The 20,320-nt window shown below is 39.6% G+C and overlaps 1 protein-coding gene across 10 annotated transcripts in view; it reads right to left on the reverse strand.

The window, feature by feature from the left end:
• Positions 1–6,502, reverse strand: part of LOC121549019 (ephrin type-A receptor 7) — a 99,813-nt gene extending 93,311 nt beyond the window's left edge. For all 10 annotated transcript variants that reach the window (XM_041860799.2, XM_041860797.2, XM_041860789.2 and 7 more), the window contains exons 1-3: positions 6,337–6,502; positions 4,627–4,691; positions 835–1,504 (exon numbers count right to left, since the gene is read on the reverse strand). In XM_041860799.2, coding sequence (XP_041716733.2) covers positions 835–1,504; positions 4,627–4,691; positions 6,337–6,430 — 829 coding nt within the window. In that variant the 5' untranslated portion in view covers positions 6,431–6,502. The remainder of the gene's footprint in view (positions 1–834; positions 1,505–4,626; positions 4,692–6,336) is intronic.
• Positions 6,503–20,320: the final 13,818 nt, after the last annotated feature.

Consider the following 20,320-nt stretch of genomic DNA (forward strand, 5'->3'; position numbering starts at 1 on the left):
AAATAATCCTTTGTGCAATTATAGTGACATAAAGCATTTTAATGCTAATTGCAGAGGCATGGTGCTAGGACCAAACAACACAGCCAAGCTTGACTGTAATTGCGTTTCCTGTTAGGGCCCTTCATAAATATCCTGGGGCCTAAATGCCACAGTATGGCGGCTATTTGTTTCCCTCTCTGTCAGGGTTGTTTGGATTGGGCAGAGGGATACTGAAAGATTGGATGGACATCCTTCAGACCTGTGTATTCTGCAAGTGATTGCCTTGGCCAGCAGCCATCCATACAGGTAAGTGCTCTTGCCAAGGAGTACTGAGCTAAACTGAAGTGCAAGTTATCATTTAATCCCAGTGTCAACAGAACCACGGCTATAAATTAAGAGCCCGCTAATCAAACAATTAACATGGATTCCAATTATTACACTGAGGATTTCTGGGCCTCCATACTTTATCCATAATTATTATTGCCTTCAAATCAGCTGCTTTAATTTTATTTGCCACCACAACTATTCAATGTGGCCTAAATTGTCATTTGCATGCTTTGCATAATTAAAAACTAAAATGCTCAACAGATTTTTTCTGATGTTTAGGCATGGCATGGGTGATCCTATGCGATAATGAATCAAAGGGAAAAAACGATTCTAAACATGTACATTTGAATGAGGCACATTTTCTGCTTACCAATAAATGTAATATTTCCCCTAATTAAAACAATGTTTGGAGTTTCTCAATATTGCAAACTGCAGTTTTTTCAGAGGATGGAAAAATTATGCCAATAATGAAAACTGAGTATAGGGAGAATATTTACAGAGAGGTTAATATACTGTAACTGTACTCACGTTCACATGCATCGCCCTTCTGATGAAATCCTGCTTTGCATATACATTTCCCTATAGGCACCAGCCATTCCCCCTCTGCGCTGCAGTGCATCTTGGGAGAGTTGTCGGCCTCCTCCTCGGCGTCACTGACACACATGCCCTCGACCTCGACCAGAGAGGAGAACTCTGAACCCGTCACTGTGTCTGGGAAAGTGGCCAGGTTCTCAATGATGGACCAGCACTTCTTGTAATAAACTTTGACAGAGACCAGAGCGATGCATGCCCCTACATCCTGGAAGGCCAGGTAAAACCCTCGTCTGGACAGCGGCCCAATGATGCGCACTTCTGTATTCAGCTTCATCTTCCTCTCTCCCAGGTCCCCCTGGGTGAAGCTCTCGTCTGCTGCGATTGTGTCAATTTTTACGTACTGGTTCTCTCGTATATTCCTGCCGACTTCCGAATCGGTTTCCTGATAATACAAGTTGAATGTCTCCTTGCACGTGCCCACCACACCGGGTAGACTGTTACAATCCCTCAAGGTGAACTTCAGTTCCACAAAAATCCTTTGGGCATCACCCTTTTCTATCCAGTTAGTCCGAAGCCAGTTATTCTGATTGGGCTCCATGACCTGACAAACCTGGTATGTGCGAATGGGGGTGTAGTTTTCATCCAACCCGCTGATCTCTTCCCACTACAAAAGAACAGAGCACAAGTTTGGTAAATTTATATTGATTGGCTCTCATCAGCGATATACTTTTGCAATGAAATCAAAACACAACGATGTAAATGACGGACGGTTTTTATGCCCTACTGTAGTATTGTTTCAATACAGTGTCTTTGTATGTAATACATAGTAATAAAGGAGTGTAAAAGGTGAAACAAATGAATAATAAAGGTGCATAAAGGTGGTGCAGCACAAGTAAATCCCAAGCACATAGGGAAAGAAAATACCTCCATTATTGGAGTACTTTCTGAAAAATGTGTCATCCATTTTGCTTTTAAACTATTTGGAAATGAGTTTGCAACTAATATACATAATCCATAAACTCATCACTGTTATTCTGAAATCAGTCCCAAATAAATATTATAAAATACTTACAGAAACTAACAGAGAAAAGTGCCTTCAGAAAGTATTCATACCCCTTAATATATTCCAGATTTTGTTGTGTTACAAAATAAATACAAATTTTTTTACAGTCAATACATGTTAGAATCACCTTTGGCAGCGATTACAGCTGTGACTCTTTCTGGGTAAGTCTCTAAGAGCTTTCCACACCTGGATTGTACAATAGTATTTTAAAATTCTTCAAGCTCTGTCAAGTTGGTTGTTGATCACTGCTAGACAGCCATTTGCAAGTCTTGTCTTATATTTTCAAGCTGATTTAAGTCAAAACTGTAACTAGGCCACACAGGAAGATTCAATGTCGTCTTGGTAAGCAACTCCAGTGTATATTTGGCCTTGGGTTTTAGGTTATTGTCCTGCTGAAAGGTGAATATACTCCCAATGTCTGTTGGAAAGCAGACTGAACCAGGATTTCCTCTAGGAATTTGCCTGTGCTTAGCTCTATACCATTTATTTATATCCTGAAGAAAACTCACTAGTCCTTGCCGATGACAAGCATACCCATAACATGATGCAGCCACCACATGCTTGAAAATATGAAGAGTGGTACTCAGTGATGTGTTGTGTTGGATTTGCCTTATTGCAAAAAGGTTTCCTTCTTTTCACTCTGTCATTTAGGTTAGTATTGTGGAGTAACTACAATGTTGTTGATCCATCCTCAGTTTTCTCCTATCACAGCCATTAAACTCTGTAACTGTTTTAATTGGCCTCATGGTGAAATCCCTGAGTGGTTTCCTTCCTCTCCGGCAACTGAGTTAGGAAGGGCGCCTGTATCTTTGTAGTGACTGGGTGTATTGATACACCATCCAAAGTGTAATTAATAACTTCACCAAGCTCAAAGGGATATTCAATATGCTCGACTGAGGGACCTTACAGATAATTGTATGCCTTGGGTACAGAGATGAGGTAGTCATTCAAAAATCATGTTAAACACTTTTATTAGTCCAAGCAACTTATTATGTGACTTGTTAAGCAACATTTTTACTCCTGAACGTATTTAGGCTTGCCATAACAAAGGGGTTAAATACTTATTGACTGAAGACATTTCAGCTTTCCATTTGTAATTCATTTGTAAAAATGTCTAAAAACACCACTTTGACATTATGAGGTATTGTGTGTAGGCCAGTGACAAAAAATCTCAATTTAATACATTTTAAATTCAGGCTGTAAGACAACAATATTTGGAAAAAGTCAAGAGGTGTGAATACATTCTGAAGGTACTGTAAGTAAACCTGATAAGCATAAAAACAAATGATGGATCAATTAAGATTATTTCCATTCATGACTTTCCAATCACATTACTTAATTTTGTATTTCTTTTTTAAATGTTTTTATTTATTAAAATGTAAAAACATTTAGAGACCGGCTATTATGGAAAGTTGACTAGAGGCCTAGGCTACATCAAAAACTAAATTAATATCTCTTCATTTAAATGCCACCCATCCAATAGATTTTCAGGACTACTACTATTGACATCAATTAACATTAACAAATATCCCACCCAAATTGCCTTTGTAGAATTCAGTCCGACACTGTGGCAATTTTTAAAAGCTTGCCTCCGGATAGTGCGGCTGACAATTACCGAGAGGCACATATGCATGGTAATGAGTCAGCCAGATATAATTATACTGGAACGTGTTGAAATTTCCCATTCCAATTAGCCCTAGATTTTCCTCGTTAGTAGGCCTACCGCCACCAATAAAGAACAAAAGAACAAGACTACAAGTTATGAGATAGTATGTAACTATTACATAGTAAGTCATTATTATGAGATATATAAGTCATAATTCTGAGATATGTAAGTCATAATTATGAGATAGTAAGTCTGGATCATGGTCATTGAATAGTCCTGCAGGTCGACCAATTCTAAAGGGGAAATCTGGGATTCAAACAAAAACAAAGCCCACTCCCCGTCACTTTATTTGGTAAACAGCTGAGGAATGGAGCAGGAGAAATGTAACCACTCTCAAATACATAGACGCAAGGACTCTCACATATGGAAGCAAGGATTGACCATTCATGAGATCAAAATGACAATTTTAACCATGTTTTGAAGCTATACCGTTTTTGTTTACAATTATATTGTTTACAAACAATGGAGTAAAACACGCGTGTATTTGGGGTTCTGATGGGGTAAGACTGTTGCTCATGCATTTCTAAGTTATATTCCTCAATAATCAATGGCTATACAGTATATTAATCATTTAAAAGTCAAAAAATTGATGTACCAATCCCAGATTTACTTTTTAATGGAGGCACCAACTCACATCAAAAAAACGTTTTAATACATTAATATCGAACAATATCACCACAAACTCTCTCTCACTCACACACACACACACACACACAACCTGTGATTGACTATAGGATATACAAAAGGTTATCCTTGAAAGTTGCGGACGGCCTGATGCAAAGTGCACATTGGATTCATGTGATACAGATCGCCTAAATGCATATCATAATAATGACTTACTATCTCATAATAACGACTTACTATGACATAATAATAACATACTATCTCATAATAATGACCTACTATCTCAAAACTCGTAGTCAGATGTATTTATTTTTTGTGGTGGAAAGGACTTCCATATGGAGCATGATAACGGTGGAAATAATAGTGTTGATTCGAGTATTATATGTTGACGTTCTCAGAAGAGTGTAGGCTAGTTAGTGTCTGTCCCACTTACCCCACTAGGAGGATAGGATATCCACTCCAGCTCTGTCAGCTGCGCCTTGGAATCCAACAGAATCACTAGCGACAGGAAATAAAATGGTAGAGCAGGCGATTAAATCTCTGAATGTGCCACTGTCTGTTCGCTGAATATGACTAATAATCTATAAAAGTCTACTTTGCGGGTAGATGAGTAGACATATGACCCATTTTCTGCAGCCAGCTATTAAAATGAACAATTACAGGCTGAGCAGATGGGCATTGATGGCAATACCTTTCACCTAAATGACACTGCATGAGAAAACTGCTATATATTCAAGACATTGCAGCACCAAACACTGGATAAACACATGTTCCTTCCTATAAAGACTGAGGACAACTTGTATCTCCATTTATCTAAAAAGTAAGTGTTGTGTGTGACAACTTTGGGTTCCATGTAGCCTACAAACCACATAAACATGAGGTAAAATAGCACAATTATTCAAACCTATCGGTGTGTCTTTTTAGAATGCATGCATGCTGGTGCAATAAGGTTAGACGAGAACACCTGCCTCTGTACGTAAATCTCGGACATTAAAAAGCAATGCATGAGTCCTTGCTGTGCCCGGGCGACAGGCGCACTAACAACAGGAAAATGATCCCAAAACAGTTCAGATGTAGTCTACCAAAGGCGACATGAATTTGGTGTAAAAGTGTCACTTAAATATATTGGGTATAGGCATTCAATAGATTATTAGTGGGTAGTCACGGCCGAACCATTCACTGAATACAGCCCGAGAGCGCACTGCCGATTTATCTCCCTAGAACGCAGGGACCTGAGAGAGTGTGTTTAATAAAAGGGCTAAATATCTGTTAAATATATTGATCAGACATACGACTATATATTATAGCCATATATGCTTTTTTTTTTTAACAATTTACACAGCCTGTTTCAAGCTTCAGACGGACACTACAGTAGACTATTTCAGAATCAATACAGTGTGTTTACGAACACAATAATCACCTTATAAGTGAAGGTCAACAACTTAGTGACATTTTAATCTTATTTCTATCCTTCCAATTGTATTTATTTATTAATAAGCCTATTTATTTAGCAAGATGAACATAACATCCTTTAGTTTATTTATATCAACAGTGTATAGTGATCGTCCTTTCTATCGCTCTGTGTATGTGATATAGATATACTTTCCTTGCGCGCTCTGTGCATGCCAGTTTGTAGAAAAACAGATTTACTTAAGGTATTTCAAACATGAACTCCTGTAATGACAAGGAGGGTTACTGTGTACCATATTTATGGTGTCTAATGTGATAGTAATTAGCCTATCCAACGATCTTGGAAGTTTATTCCTAGTCATGATGTATGTATGATATGACACTGAGTGGAATGAAAATCTTCCCAAATGTAGACTTTCTAAGCCTTGTAAACGAAAATGTAACCATCGTCCGTCGATTTGGTGCCATGCGTAAAAGCCTGCTAAAATAGCCTACAACGGACCGTTTGTCCCACAAACGCTGTGTGGATGCGCACAGAGACTGCGATCCACTGACTAACAACACTGTATGTAATTGAAAAATGTATTTAACACATTTCACAAATACAGGAATTCGTGCGCAAACAACAGAATTTCAGGATGTGCGCTGTCTTTGGATGTCACTTCGCGCCATTGTCGATCAGTTTTCGGGATGTAGCCTGGATGATGAAAGGGTATCAAACTTTATTACATACCTTCTTTCGCATTCTGTGCTTTTCCAGTGTCCATAAAACAACATAGATGAATGCAAAATGTAATCCACAAACACGGAATCGACGTGGAACCCATGTTGTAAATGGAAGTTAGCTAGACAGTATTCGCTTTTCCACCGTGGCGTGTGCTTCCCATTGACGACGCTAAACCCCCTGCTACTTTAGGTTAATGTACAAGAAACTGCCGTCTCTCACTCAAATAGCATCAGCAGCTGCTGGGCGGGGACTGTAACACAACCGATGTCACTAAACTAGATTGATAGAGGAATTATCCACTCACGGCTCGTAGAAAAATATCCTGTGCAAGCTTTGTGACTAATACATTCGTTGCAGATTCTGTTCTTAGACATAAGGCATTAAGTATGATTTTAGGAAATGTTACAATCTAGTCCTCTTTGGCCAAGATGGACCTCTTTTGGGTAAGATTATGGTAAAAAGCTTATATTTCAGTACAAGACAAAACCTATTTTTTTATCGGCATACATTTTCATAGCCTAGGCCTATTTGACCCCCCCTCTCTCTCTCTCTCTCTCTCTCTCTCTCATCTCTCAGAGTAAGGGATTGGGGATGAGGGTTGGAAAAGGGGATATACTCTATATCAAAGCATGTGGTGCATTACCCTGAAATAACAACATAAATACACAAAACTTAAGGGGCATCTGGGCAAATAATGTTGTGTTCATGACTTGTTACCATATGTTTACCATGTTACCACTTTATTCTGTGCTGTAATGTAACATGCTAGTAAGGAGCCTCCATTTTAAACTCCACTGTCCCATGTATTTTGGTATTTGCTGAGAAGAGTGAGTAGAGACAATGAGACACAGTTGTGTGCATCATCTTCAGAAGGTCACCTTAAGATAGGAGTCCCACTGAGTCTGGTCATTGGGAGATGAGTTGACTCATTATGTTGTGTTGTGTTGTGTTGCTGCATGAAAGACTGCTACCATACAGATTGAACTAACTGCATCCTGGGGTTCTAAGTAGCGCTCTAGAATCAAGATAAACACAAAACACAATTAAAAAGTGTAAAGTTAATTTCCAGTCGCTCAGATGACTTGGCAAATCACTGATAAATTGCAGCATAAAAGAGAAACTCATTAGCATGTGTTTCAGGTCACTAATTAATCTCCATTTACCTCATATAAGTAAAAAAAACAGCTGTAATTATGACTCACAAATATTGATTAATAAACTATGTACATCATGAATGGATGGAAGGAGACAAGGACTCACTTCAACATTTATTTACCTCCGTTCTGTGTTTGGCCTGTTTATTATGCAAATGACTGTTAATCCTCTTTACCCTTGATACATGTTCCACCATGGCATTATGCTGTATCCCGCATTATTAGAGAATTAAAATGTATTAAAGTTAACTTTATTATACAGTATTTTGTATTATTTATAACTTAACTCAGCAATATAAATGGTGCCTTTAATCGTTGATTAGAATAAAATAAATACATATATATAATGACTGTAAGTCGCTTTGGATAAAAGCGTCTGCTAAATGGCATATTATTATTATTATTATTATATATATATATATATATTACAAGAAAATATTATGTTCAGGGGGGCATCATTTCAGACCTGTTGCTTGTGTTGATTTACTCACCACTGACTGTCAAAGGTAGATAATACTCTCCCTTTTGGATTTGTATCAAAGACGTTTGAATATTCATGGCTATTTGTTATTCACTCTCCATCTTTGGTTTAATTCCCATGTGACAAACTCAGGCATTATATGGCTTCCTTCCATTTCTCTAGAATAGGCTGAATCACTGGATAATAGATTCACGAGGGTATATACAATGAGTAAGCAATCCATATATGTTTCTACATTTAGAAATAGTTATATGTAAGGCGCAATGCAGTCTTTTTATGATATTATTAACATTCGGGCATCGATACATCATAGAAGATCTGCGATCCATGAAACTATATTCTGTATCATGCCAAGGAATTGTCAAGCTGGGTCAGATCTCAGGTCATTATAAGCTTCTGAGATGAATTACCTATATTTGATTTAATTATCTGTTGCTTACTGTTACCATGGCACTCTCTAATTGGGTTCTTGTTATTATACCATGCTGTGGTCAGATGGAAGTGACACTCTGGACAAGGGAATAAGACTGTATTAGTCGTGTGTTCAGAGTTTTCTAGTAAAGCTATCAGCAGCAACTAGGCATATCCTTTGGTCTGGGGTGTGGATTGGTTATTACATAGGAACCCATAAACCCATACATGTGACAGATAAAATCTTAGTTTTTCAAAAGTTTAATATTTAAATTATAGCGTGTGAGAGTTGCACTTGGAGCAAATTCAGGTTGAAACTAGTGTCCAACTGTCCATCATATGGGGCAACAATGATGAGGGAGTGTCCGGAGGGAGAGATGCAGCTGTTGCTGCAAAACCAAGTGTTATCGCAAGCTGTGAACTGACAGACACTTACTGCTCCCATTCAGTCTGTTTGAGGACCCCCCTAGTTGTCGAGATATCAGTGGAAATGAATGTGACATCATTAGGCAAGTGAACGTAGCTAGGCCCACTCCCCAAAACCAAAATAAATCATAGAGCCTGAGAAGAAATTACCACCTGCGACCAATAATTCACAAGAGTAACTACAGGTTTAATGACACAGACACAATAGTTTATTATACAGTATTAAACGTTCAGTACTTTTCTGGTTCCCTTCCAGTGAAAGCCAAACCTCCACCAACCAGACTGTCCTCATCAGCAGGAAGTGACACGGCACTTCTTTTAAAGCTTCTTTCCCTGCAGGACTGAATGATGTGGTTCTCACCCAGAGCAACCGAAGACTGCTGAGATGTAAAGAGGGTGACTGACTACTTATGTATACAGCTCTGTCTTGTTCCCATGCACCTCTGGCTGTGTTAGTAAGTAGTGGGAAACACCTCCACAGCAGCATGCTACAGGCTGATCCTGGCATCCTGCATGGCTGGGTGGGGGCAGTCTGAACGTCTGTGAGGCCCTGGAGGAACACACCACCCAGAGGTTTATAACGACATTGAGGAAAAAGCCATGAGGCCCTGTCAAATGGTGGTTAGGTTGGGCTAGCAGGTAATTCCGATATTTTTATAGTTCCCTAATATGGAATTGTGGTCCCATAGGAAATCTCAAGTGTTGAAAATTCACTGGGGCTGTGGGGCAGCTCACACCCATTTGCACCTGACACCGGTTTGTTGATATAATCACATTCCTGTCGGAGTCTGTCTCTGTTAAAAAAATTTAAAGCATTGAAGAAACAGTAATCATGCCACCCAATTCCCCCAGTGTTAAAACAGATAGAAGGCTCATATTCATGCCTTGGGTCACAATTAAGTTAATATGAAAAAGTTTAAAAAAGGAGGGAAATATACTGGAAATACTTAATATGCAGTGATCCAATTAACCAGTTCAAATAGAGCGATATGCAAACGTATCTTTATTTAGCATGTTCCTATCTCTGTTAATTATTTATGCATAGTCACTTTAACTCTACCCACATGTACATATTACCTCAACTACCTCAACTAGCCGGTGCCCCCGCACATTGACTCTGCAACGGTACCCCCCTGTATATATAGCCTCCCTACTGTTACTTTATTTTACTTCTGCTCTTTTTTTTCTCAACACTTTTTTTGTTGTTGTTTTATTTTTACTTTTTTTGTTAAAAATAAATGCACTGTTGGTTAAGGGTTGTAAGTAAGCATTTCACTGTAATGTCTGCACCTGTTGTATTCGGCGCATGTGACCAATACAATTTGATTTGATTTGATTTGATGTAAGTATATTCCGGGATAAAAGGAAGGATATAGCAGGAAGGTTCCATTCGAGGCATATGTATTAAAGAGAGAACATAGACTGTGTTCTAGGCTACTTGTATAGGCCATTGGAACCACCAGTATGATGATCTGTCAGTGTATAAAGGCAGGCTGGTTTGTGTGACTAATTGTCATAGCAACTTAAAAAACAATTCACTTATTTATCTTTAATTTAATTACATGAAGAGCAAAGGTCGGAATGGAAAATTACAGACACAACCGAAGACTAATTGCGCCTCAAACAACACAACAGTGTCACCAGAGGAGGAAAAAACATGCATTGACCGATGTGCTCACTTTAAAGTTAAGCAGCATCAATACTTGTACTTTCAATTCAAGCATGTTATTTCATAGCTCGTGGAAATGAATTCAAACTCTCAAACACTATCTGCACTGTGTATGCAAAAGCACTGCCTTTATGCAACAATTTCAAATTAATCTGACGTTTAATAATTGCAAATGGGGATAGAACCGGTTGGTTTTCTGAAAATATATATTCTGCTTTCCATCCATCATGTTCCTTCAACATTTATAATTCAAGTTCCAGTAGTTTTGAGGGGAGCCCTTAAGTTCTGCTTGTGTCCTGTGAGTTCTGCCTCTGTGTGTTGGTTCCTTAGAGGTCTTCCTTACTAATGACAGGGTCAGTGCCTGCACCATGGGTCTTTGGGCTACACCAGACATGGAGGGATTCTTCTAGTGACAGATGAAGACATCCAGACATCAACATGTACGGAAACCATGTGGTTGGTAAGTTCCTCCTTCATGTTTCAGGAGAAGCAATTTGATTGGCTCAGCCAGGATCATGAATGTCTACCTGTATATTTTGGCATGGTGAAAAAAGACCCGCCTACATAGCCTCAGATGTTTACTTTAAACGGCTGTCACTATGTAGCTGGAAAAATTAGGAACAATAAGGTTCCTTTGGCCAAGAATAAATTCACAAATCAACCGTTTGCATAAACTGTAGAAGGAAGGGTGGGGCGTTGTTGTGATCAATGATTGAGTCGTTTTTAAGTGTGAGAACATTGTGATGTAGCAATGATATACATTACAATTTTTCTCCCTATACCTGACTATAAATGTAATCTTTACATCCTCTGAAACACAGATGAAAGCATAAGGTGAGAACTGATAAGGTGAGAACTGGTTCCCGCTCAAAGGATCAGATTATAGGGCTGCTATATCATCTTCTGATATACTGTACCCTGAGGAGTTTAAAAGTTAAGACTGAAAGGATGTGAAAGGATGAGGTGTCACAATGACACTAAGAACCTATAAGCCATCCAATTACTGTCCATGTCGCATGCAGATCACTGTTCCATGGACAGTACACGTGTACACTATTCTTCTGTAATAATTCATGCGAACATAGTGTCTATGTATGTATTGTATAATGTAAAGTGTTACCATACATGTATTAATAACCTGCTGAAGTACTTCAGCATGGTATGTGCTGCAAGGATTATGTGGTGGAGACAAAGTCAGAACTGAACTCATAATTTAAAGTTATCATTATTCAGCTGTTCATGCAATGATACATCTAATTTTACAGACAAAAATAGGTACGGATTGCTGGGATCAAAACAAGGGATGCATCCCAAATGGAACCTTATTTCCTATATAGTGCACCCTATTCCCTACATAGTACACTACTTTTGACTAGGGCCCAAAGCCTCCCTCTTTCAGGTATTGCAGCTCTGTCAGACTGTTACTGTACGTGTCACCAAGATCCAAATGTGGAAGCAGTATAGCATTACTCAACTGTCTCTTATAAATCAACTACCTCAGAGAGAAAAAAGCAGCCAGGGAGTTGGTAAGGATTTCCATTGCGTGAAATAGTAGTCGGTGGCCCCCGTGAATCTGAAGGATGCCAAGCAGAAAGGTGTTTTATTTCACTGTTTCTCCAGCTGCCTGCTCTAAAATGCTGACGGCATCCACTTTGGTGATGGTTGGTCTGCGTCTCCCTGGCCTGTTCAGCCAGTCAGCCACGCCAAAGGCGGCCCACAGCCCAGACAGAAGCCAAGCTTGGCTAGCTGCTGTCTGGCAGCCATGGCTCCTGAGAAATATTACATGTCCTGTCCTCCAATTATGGTTTAATCAGTTCCCTGCACAATGTATTGACCAATTCTAATTCCTTTAGGCCTTTTTGTTTGGGATATTGCAATAGTATCCTCTTGTGAACACTACCAAGCAGATTTCTCCATTGTCTCACTCTTTGGGGAATGTTATTAGATGGCAAGGCTATTTTTGGCTAATTTGCTTAGGGGTTTACTCTGTAACAAACTTGCACAAACCGCAAACTTGTCAGAAATAAGTGATTGGGGAACTTGCTCAGTGCAATAATAGTGTATTGATAGGAAAATCATAGGGGTTCAGCATGAACAACAAAAGAATGACAACAAATTAACTGAAAACCTTAGTCCTACCAGAACCTCTGGTTGTGTCTGAGTCTTGAATGGAAATCCAAGTCCAGGTCCAAATAAATATTTGTAATCCAATGGAAAACTCCTAAAAAATAATCCCAACGGAATCCCAGATATTATAGTCTCGACGGCCGGTGCGACTATAGTATGGGATTGGTTGAAGCTCAATGTTAAATTCAAATATCCCTACCATTATATTTAAGCCAATATGACGCCAATGTCGATGAAAATTCGCAAATCAACTTGATTGTAGGTTCACAAAACACTCCCCGCCTTTCATCATGATGCATCTGGCCATTACCAAAAACCACTATACCAGATTTTTGACCGAGTCATTAGCATTAGGGTCGCCAGACAATTTCTTTCCCAAACCTAGCTCAAATTCTAGACGTTTAATTAAAACGAGGCTGCAGCGTCCAATAATCCATTAGGACTGAATACGTTTGTAGATGCAACGGTTTTTATTAAATTCACAATTTATCGCTCTAACGTCCACATTTCTGCCCAATAAAAACCAACGATGTGCTACCTTTTTGTAGCATTTCTGATAATGCTAATATCTTTTCAGCCGAATCTCAGTGCTCTAAAACCAGGTTGAGCAACTTGGTTGCTGCGCAACAGAAGCAGCTACCTAGTAGAAGGCTAGCAGCTGTAACTAGCTAGCTCACACCAGTTGGATGACAAGCAAAAGAAAGGTATATTCTGCTATGGAAGGTTTTTCATATGGCTGAAGTTATCTGTGTAAACTGTTGACCTGTGGACAATTGCATGTAATCAGAGCACAAACAAATACGCTAACAAACTTCCTTGACTGCTATTATATATGACCAGTTAGATACACAAAACTTTGGGAAAACTGCCATGCAGCTAATTTTTAATACATGCACACTCCAGATCTGTTAGAAGATCCTGAGCAAATTCTAGCCCTTACCTTATGTATTTATTCAGTACACTCCCTCCTCTGTCAATGCAATTTTCTTCTTGTCATTAGAATCCACATTTGCGCTGACTTTTCAACGTGCACCCGAAAACCTGAAGTCGCCATCCACAAGTAAAAAATAGCATCCAGGTAAAACAACAACAACATCATAATGATCACTGCTTGCTTGCGCTACATGTGCGCAGTCAAAAGAAAACTCCATGCTTGCTAACTTGGTTAGCTATGTGATCAAAATAAACTGTTTTCAACACGTCAACTGTTCTTAGACAACAACCAAAAATGAATTTATTTGCAAATTATGGTGGAAAATAAGTATTTGATCACCTAAAAACGAGCAAGATTTCTGGCTCTCACAGACCTGTAACTTATTCTTTAAGAGGCTCCTCTGTCCTCCACTCGTTACCTGTATTAATGGCACCTGTTTGAACTTGTTATCAGTATAAATGACACCTGTCCACAACCTCAAACAGTCACACTCCAAACTCCACTATGGCCAAGACCAAAGAGCTGTCAAAGGACACCAGAAACAAAATTGTAGACCTGCACCAGGCTGGGAAGACTGAATCTGCAATAGGTAAGCAGCTTGGTTTGAAGAAATCAACTGTGGGAGCAATTATTAGGAAATGGAAGACATACAAGACCACTGATAATCTCCCTCGATCTGGGGCTCCACGCAAGATCTCACCCCGTGGGGTCAAAATGATCACAAGAACGGTGAGCAAAAATCCCAGAACCACACGGGGGACCTAGTGAATGACCTGCAGAGAGCTGGGACCAAAGTAACAAAGCCTACCATCAGTAACACACTACGCCGCCAGGGACTCAAATCCTGCAGTGCCAGACGTGTCCCCCTGCTTAAGCCAGTACATGTCCAGGCCCGTCTGAAGTTTGCTAGAGTGCATTTGGATGATCCAGAAGAGGATTGGGAGAATGTCATATGGTCAGATGAAACCAAAATAGAACTTTTTGGTAAAAACTCAACTCGTCGTGTTTGGAGGACAAAGAATGCTGAGTTGCATCCAAAGAACACCATACCTACTGTGAAGCATGGGGGTGGAAACATCATGCTTTGGGGCTGTTTTTTCTGCAAAGGGACCAGGACGACTGATCCGTGTAAAGGAAAGAATGAATGGGGCCATGTATCGTGAGATTTTGAGTGAAAACCTCCTTCCATCAGCAAGGGCATTGAAGATGAAATGTGGCTGGGTCTTTCAGCATGACAATGATCCCAAACACACCGCCCGGGCAACGAAGGAGTGGCTTCGTAAGAAGCATTTCAAGGTCCTGGAGTGGCCTAGCCAGTCTCCAGATCTCAACCCCATAGAAAATCTTTGGAGGGAGTTGAAAGTCCGTGTTGCCCAGCGACAGCCCCAAAACATCACTGCTCTAGAGGAGATCTGCATGGAGGAATGGGCCAAAATACCAGCAACAGTGTGCGAAAACCTTGTGAAGACTTACAGAAAACGTTTGACCTGTGTCATTGCCAACAAAGGGTATATAACAAAGTATTGAGAAACTTTTGTTATTGACCAAATACTTATTTTCCACCATAATTTGCAAATAAATTCATAAAAAATCCTACAATGTGATTTTCTGGATTTTCTTTCCTCATTTTGTCTGTCATAGTTGACGTGTACCTATGATGAAAATTACAGGCCTCTCTCATCTTTTTAAGTGGGAGAACTTGCACAATTGGTGGCTGACTAAATACTTTCTTTCCCCACTGTAATTGGAACGAACGCATGCCGTCATCAACAGACTGTCCATTTAAATAGAGTGTCAAGTTGTCGTATCTATAACAGGGTTCATAGTGTAACGGTTAGTGTCACTGCCCTGGGATTTGGATCTGGATTTGCCTACCAGAGGAGATATTTTGACCATTCTCTTTCGTGTATATTTATGACACCCCCTCCCTTTCCCGACATACACACACCGGCGCGCACACGCACGCACAGTGTGTGCTTATTTTCATTTATTTGGAGTCTCTTAAAAGAGCCATTGCGTTTGTTGGGCAACATTGAGTGGCAAGGGACAGGGAGTGTGACGTGTAATAGTACTAGTGCACGTCTTGCTACTACGGTGGAGAGAATGGTGGATAAACCCGCTCTCAACCTCTCAAGGAATACTTTGTTGCCCTCATCTGTCAGATGCACGCCATCCCTACAGTACATCCCAGGGACACACTGCTTAATGTCCGAGGCTTGCGAATAGCCAGACTTACCAGCTCTGCAGTTGACTCGTTAAACAAGCTGCTGATTACCCCCCTCTATTGACACGCACACAAGAGCAGTGGAGCTCTACATCAATAGTTGTGCTGCAGGGAAAGCCCCAGTCTGCTTAATGGCCAGGATAGATGCCATTTTATAAAGGCTTTTACTGGAGTTGGACAGCTGTGTACAGCATTACTAAGAACATTTGTAGGTAAAGGATTTAGAGCACCTATCCCATGTCATATTTGTATATATACATTCTTAAAAGTGTTTTGCAGTTTGTCATTTGTCACAGTGTTTGTATCAGGAGTCACCAACATTGCTATTGATGAGCCACAGGGTTATGCAGGCTTTTTTGTTCATGCCCAGTGCTATCACACCTTATTCTACTACTCAGCTGTTCATCAAGACCTCAGCTGTTCATCGAGACCTTGAATAGTAGAATCAGGTATGGTAGAACTGGGCTTGAACAAGAAAGCCTGCATAACCCTATAGATCTTTAAGAGCAATTGTGGCCATTCCTGAATTGTATGACATATCTGATGAATGAATGTTTGATTGTACATTTTATATTTTGTAATAACTCACTATTGTTTACAGGTAAAGTAGTACTAGGCTTTTCTTCAGTAAACTTTAAAGTCAATTTTCATGTAAATAGTTGATAGGTACATGTATATTATTTGTGCATTTTCCAGGAGCTTTCTCGATTGTCTTGTTAAAAGAGATCATGGACATTTTTTCCAGTTGATTCCATATTGGATTAAATGAGTTTCTAGTTTTTCGCTTCCCTCTGGTAAATCAGCTCTTAATATTCAATAAATACTAATAACGACATTATTTCTGTTGCAATTTGTCATTATTGTGTACTCTTACTTTACTTTTATTGCTGTGTTTTGCTGTATTATAATGTTGTATAATGATGTTGTATAATTCCCTTCCGGTGTAAAAACTAAGTTTTAAGTGAGAAGTAGGCATTGGTCTAAAGCCGAAAAATAAAGGAAATTCAAATGAGCACCACAATGTGTACTTCACCCATGCTCTACGAAGGTTTTCCAGCACACAGCTTTGACCTATTACAATAGCTATGTTGGTCTATGGTACTTCCAACAATGTGTAGGCAGGTTGCTTAGGATACTAACCTTCTCAAACAGCCTAAATCATAACCTTCAGAGGGATAATGGATTTTACAGTGTCCTGCTATTAAAATAATGTATACACATATATACAGTATATACTATATACAGTTGAAGTCGGAAGTTTACATACAACTCGTTTTTCAACCATTCCACACATTTCTTGTTAACAAACTATAGTTTTGGCAAGTCAGTTAGGACATCTACTTTGTGCATGACACAAGTAATTTTTCCAACAATTATTTACAGACAGATTATTTCACTTATAATTCACTGTATCACAATTCCAGTGGGTCAGAAGTTTACATACACTAAGTTGACTGTGCCTTTAAACAGTTTGGAAAATTCCAGAAAATTATGTCATGGCTTTAGAAGCTTCTGATAGGCTAATTGACATCATTTGAGTCAATTGGAGGTGTACCTGTGGATGTATTTCAAGGCCTACCTTCAAACTCAGTGCCTCTTTATTTGACATCATGGGAAAATCAAAAGAAATCAGCCAAGACCTCAGAAAATGTTTTGTAGACCTCCACAAGTCTGGTTCATCCTTGGGAGCAATTTCCAAATGCCTGAAGGTACCACGTTCATCTGTACAAACAATAGTACGCAAGTATAAACACCATGGGACCACGCAGCCGTCATACTGCTCAGGAGGGAGACACGTTCTGTCTCCTAGAGATGAACGTACTTTGGTGCGAAAGTGCAAATCAATCCCAGAACAACAGCAAAGGACCTTGTGAAGATGCTGGAGGAAACAGGTACAAAAGTATCTATATCCACAGTAAACTAGTCCTATATCGACATAACCTGAAAAGCCGCTCAGCAAGGAAGAAGCCACTGCTCCAAAACCGCAATAATAAATCAAGACTACGGTTTGCAATTGCACATGGGGACAAAGATCATACTCCTCTGGTCTGATGAAACAAAAATAGAACTGTTTGTCCATAATGACAATCGTTATGTTTGGAGGAAAAGGGGGGTTGCTTGCAAGCCGAAGAACACCATCCCAAACATGAAGCACGGGGGTGGCAGCATCATAATAATAATAATAATATGCCATTTAGCAGACGCTTTTATCCAAAGCGACTTACAGTCATGCGTGCATACATTTTTGTGTATGGGTGGTCCCGGGGATCGAACCCACTACCTTGGCGTTACAAGCGCCGTGCTCTACCAGCTGAGGGGGTGCTTTGCTGCAGGAGGGACTGGTGCACTTCACAAAATAGATGGCATCATGAGGAAGGAAAATTATGTGGATATATTGAAGCAACTTCTCAAGACATCAGTCAGGAAGTTAAAGCTTGGTCGCAAATGGGTCTTCCAAATGGACAATGACCCCAAGCATACTTCCAAAGTTGTGGCAAAATGGCTTAAGGACAACAAAGTCAAGGTATTGGAGTGGCCATCACAAAGCCCTGACCTCAATCCTATAGAAAATGTGTGGGCAGAACTGAAAAAGCGTGTGCGAGCAAGGAGGCCTACAAACCTGACTCAGTTACACCAGCTCTGTCAGGAGGAATGGGCCAAAATTCACCCAACTTATTGTGGGAAGCTTGTGGAAGGCTACCCAAAAATGTTTGACCCAAGTTAAACAATTTAAAGGCAATGCTACCAAATACGAATTGAGTGTATGTAAACTTCTGACCCACTGGGAATGTGATGAAATAAATAAAAGCTAAAATAAATCATTCTCTCTACTATTATTCGGACATTTCACATTCTTAAAATAAAGTGGTGATCCTAACTGACCCAAGACAGGGAATTTTTACTAGGATTAAATGTCAGGAATTGTGAAAAACTGAGTTTAAATATATTTGTCTAAGGTGTATGTAATCTTCCGACTTCAACTGTATATACAGTACCAGTCAAAAGTTTGGACACACCTACTCATTCCAGGGTTCTTTATTTTAACTATTTTCTACATTGTAGAATAATAGTGAAGACATCAAAACTATGAAATAACACACATAGAATCATGTAGTAACCAAACAAGTGTTAAACAAATCAAAATATATTTTATATTTGAGATTATTCAAATAGCCACCTTTGCCTTGCTGACAGCTTTGCACATTCTTGGCATTCTCTCAACCAGCTTCATGAGGTAGTCACCTGGAATACATTTAAATTACAGGTGTGGCTTCTTAAAAGGTAATTTGTGGAATTTCTTTCTTTCTTAATGCGTTTGAGCCAATCAGTTGTGTTGTGACAAGGTAGGGGGGTATAGAGAAGATAGCCCTATTTGGTAAATGACCAAGTCCATATTGTGGCAAGAACAGCTAAAATAAGCAAAGAGAAACGACAGTCCATCATTACTTTAAGTCATGAAGATCAGTCAATACGGAAAATGTCAAGAACTTTGAATGTTTCTTCAAGTGCAGTCGCAAAAACCATCAAGCACTATGATGAAACTGGCTCTCATGAGGACCGCCACAGGCATGGAAGAATCAGAGTTACCTCTATAGCAGAGGATAAGTTCATTAGAGTTACCAGCCTCAGAAATTGCAGCCCAAATAAATGCTTCACTAAGTTCAAGTAACAGACACATCTCAACATCAACTGTTCAGAGGGGACTGTGTGAATCAGGCCTTCATGGTCGAACTGCTGCAAAGAAACCGTTACTAAAAGACACCAATAAGAAGAAGAAGAGACCTGCTTGGGGCCTAGAAACACGAGCAATGGACATTAGACCAGTGGAAATTGGAGTTCTGGAGTCCAAATTGGAGATTTTTGGTTCCAACCGACGTGTCTTTGTGAGACGCAGTGTGGGTGAATGGATGATCTCCACATGTGTAGTTCCCACTGTAAAGCATGGAGGAGGAGGTGTTATGGTGTGGGGGTTCTTTGCTGGTGACACTGTCTGTGATTTATTTAGAATTCAAGGCACACTTAACCAGCATGGCTACCACAGCATTCTGCAGCGATACGCCATCCCATCTGGTTCGGGCTTAGTGGGACTATCATTTATTTTTCAACAGGACAATGACCCAACACACCTCCAGGCTGTGTAAGGGCTATTTTACCAAGAAGGAGAGTGATGGAGTGCTGCATCAGATGACCTGGCCTCCACAATCCCCCGGCCTCAACCCAATTGAGATGGTTTGGGATGAGTCGGACGGCAGAGTGAAGGAAAAGCAGCCAACAAGTGCTCAACATATGTGGGTACTCCTTCAAGACTGTTGGAAAAGCATTCCAGGTGAAGCTGGTTGAGAGAATGCCAAGAGTGTGCTATTTCATAGTTTTGATGTCTTCACTATTATTCTACAATATAGAAAATAGTAAAAATAAAGAAAAACCCTTGAATGAGTAGGTGTGTCCAAACTTTTGACTAGTACTGTATATATATTATTAGGCTGTATGTAGTTTTAGATATATTATTGTAACATCATCATCTTTATTGCAAAAAGAAATACAAATACACACATAACTTTCA

Source organism: Coregonus clupeaformis, chromosome 33 (genome assembly GCF_020615455.1).
Source record: "Coregonus clupeaformis isolate EN_2021a chromosome 33, ASM2061545v1, whole genome shotgun sequence".
In the NCBI taxonomy this organism is placed as follows: domain Eukaryota; kingdom Metazoa; phylum Chordata; class Actinopteri; order Salmoniformes; family Salmonidae; genus Coregonus; species Coregonus clupeaformis.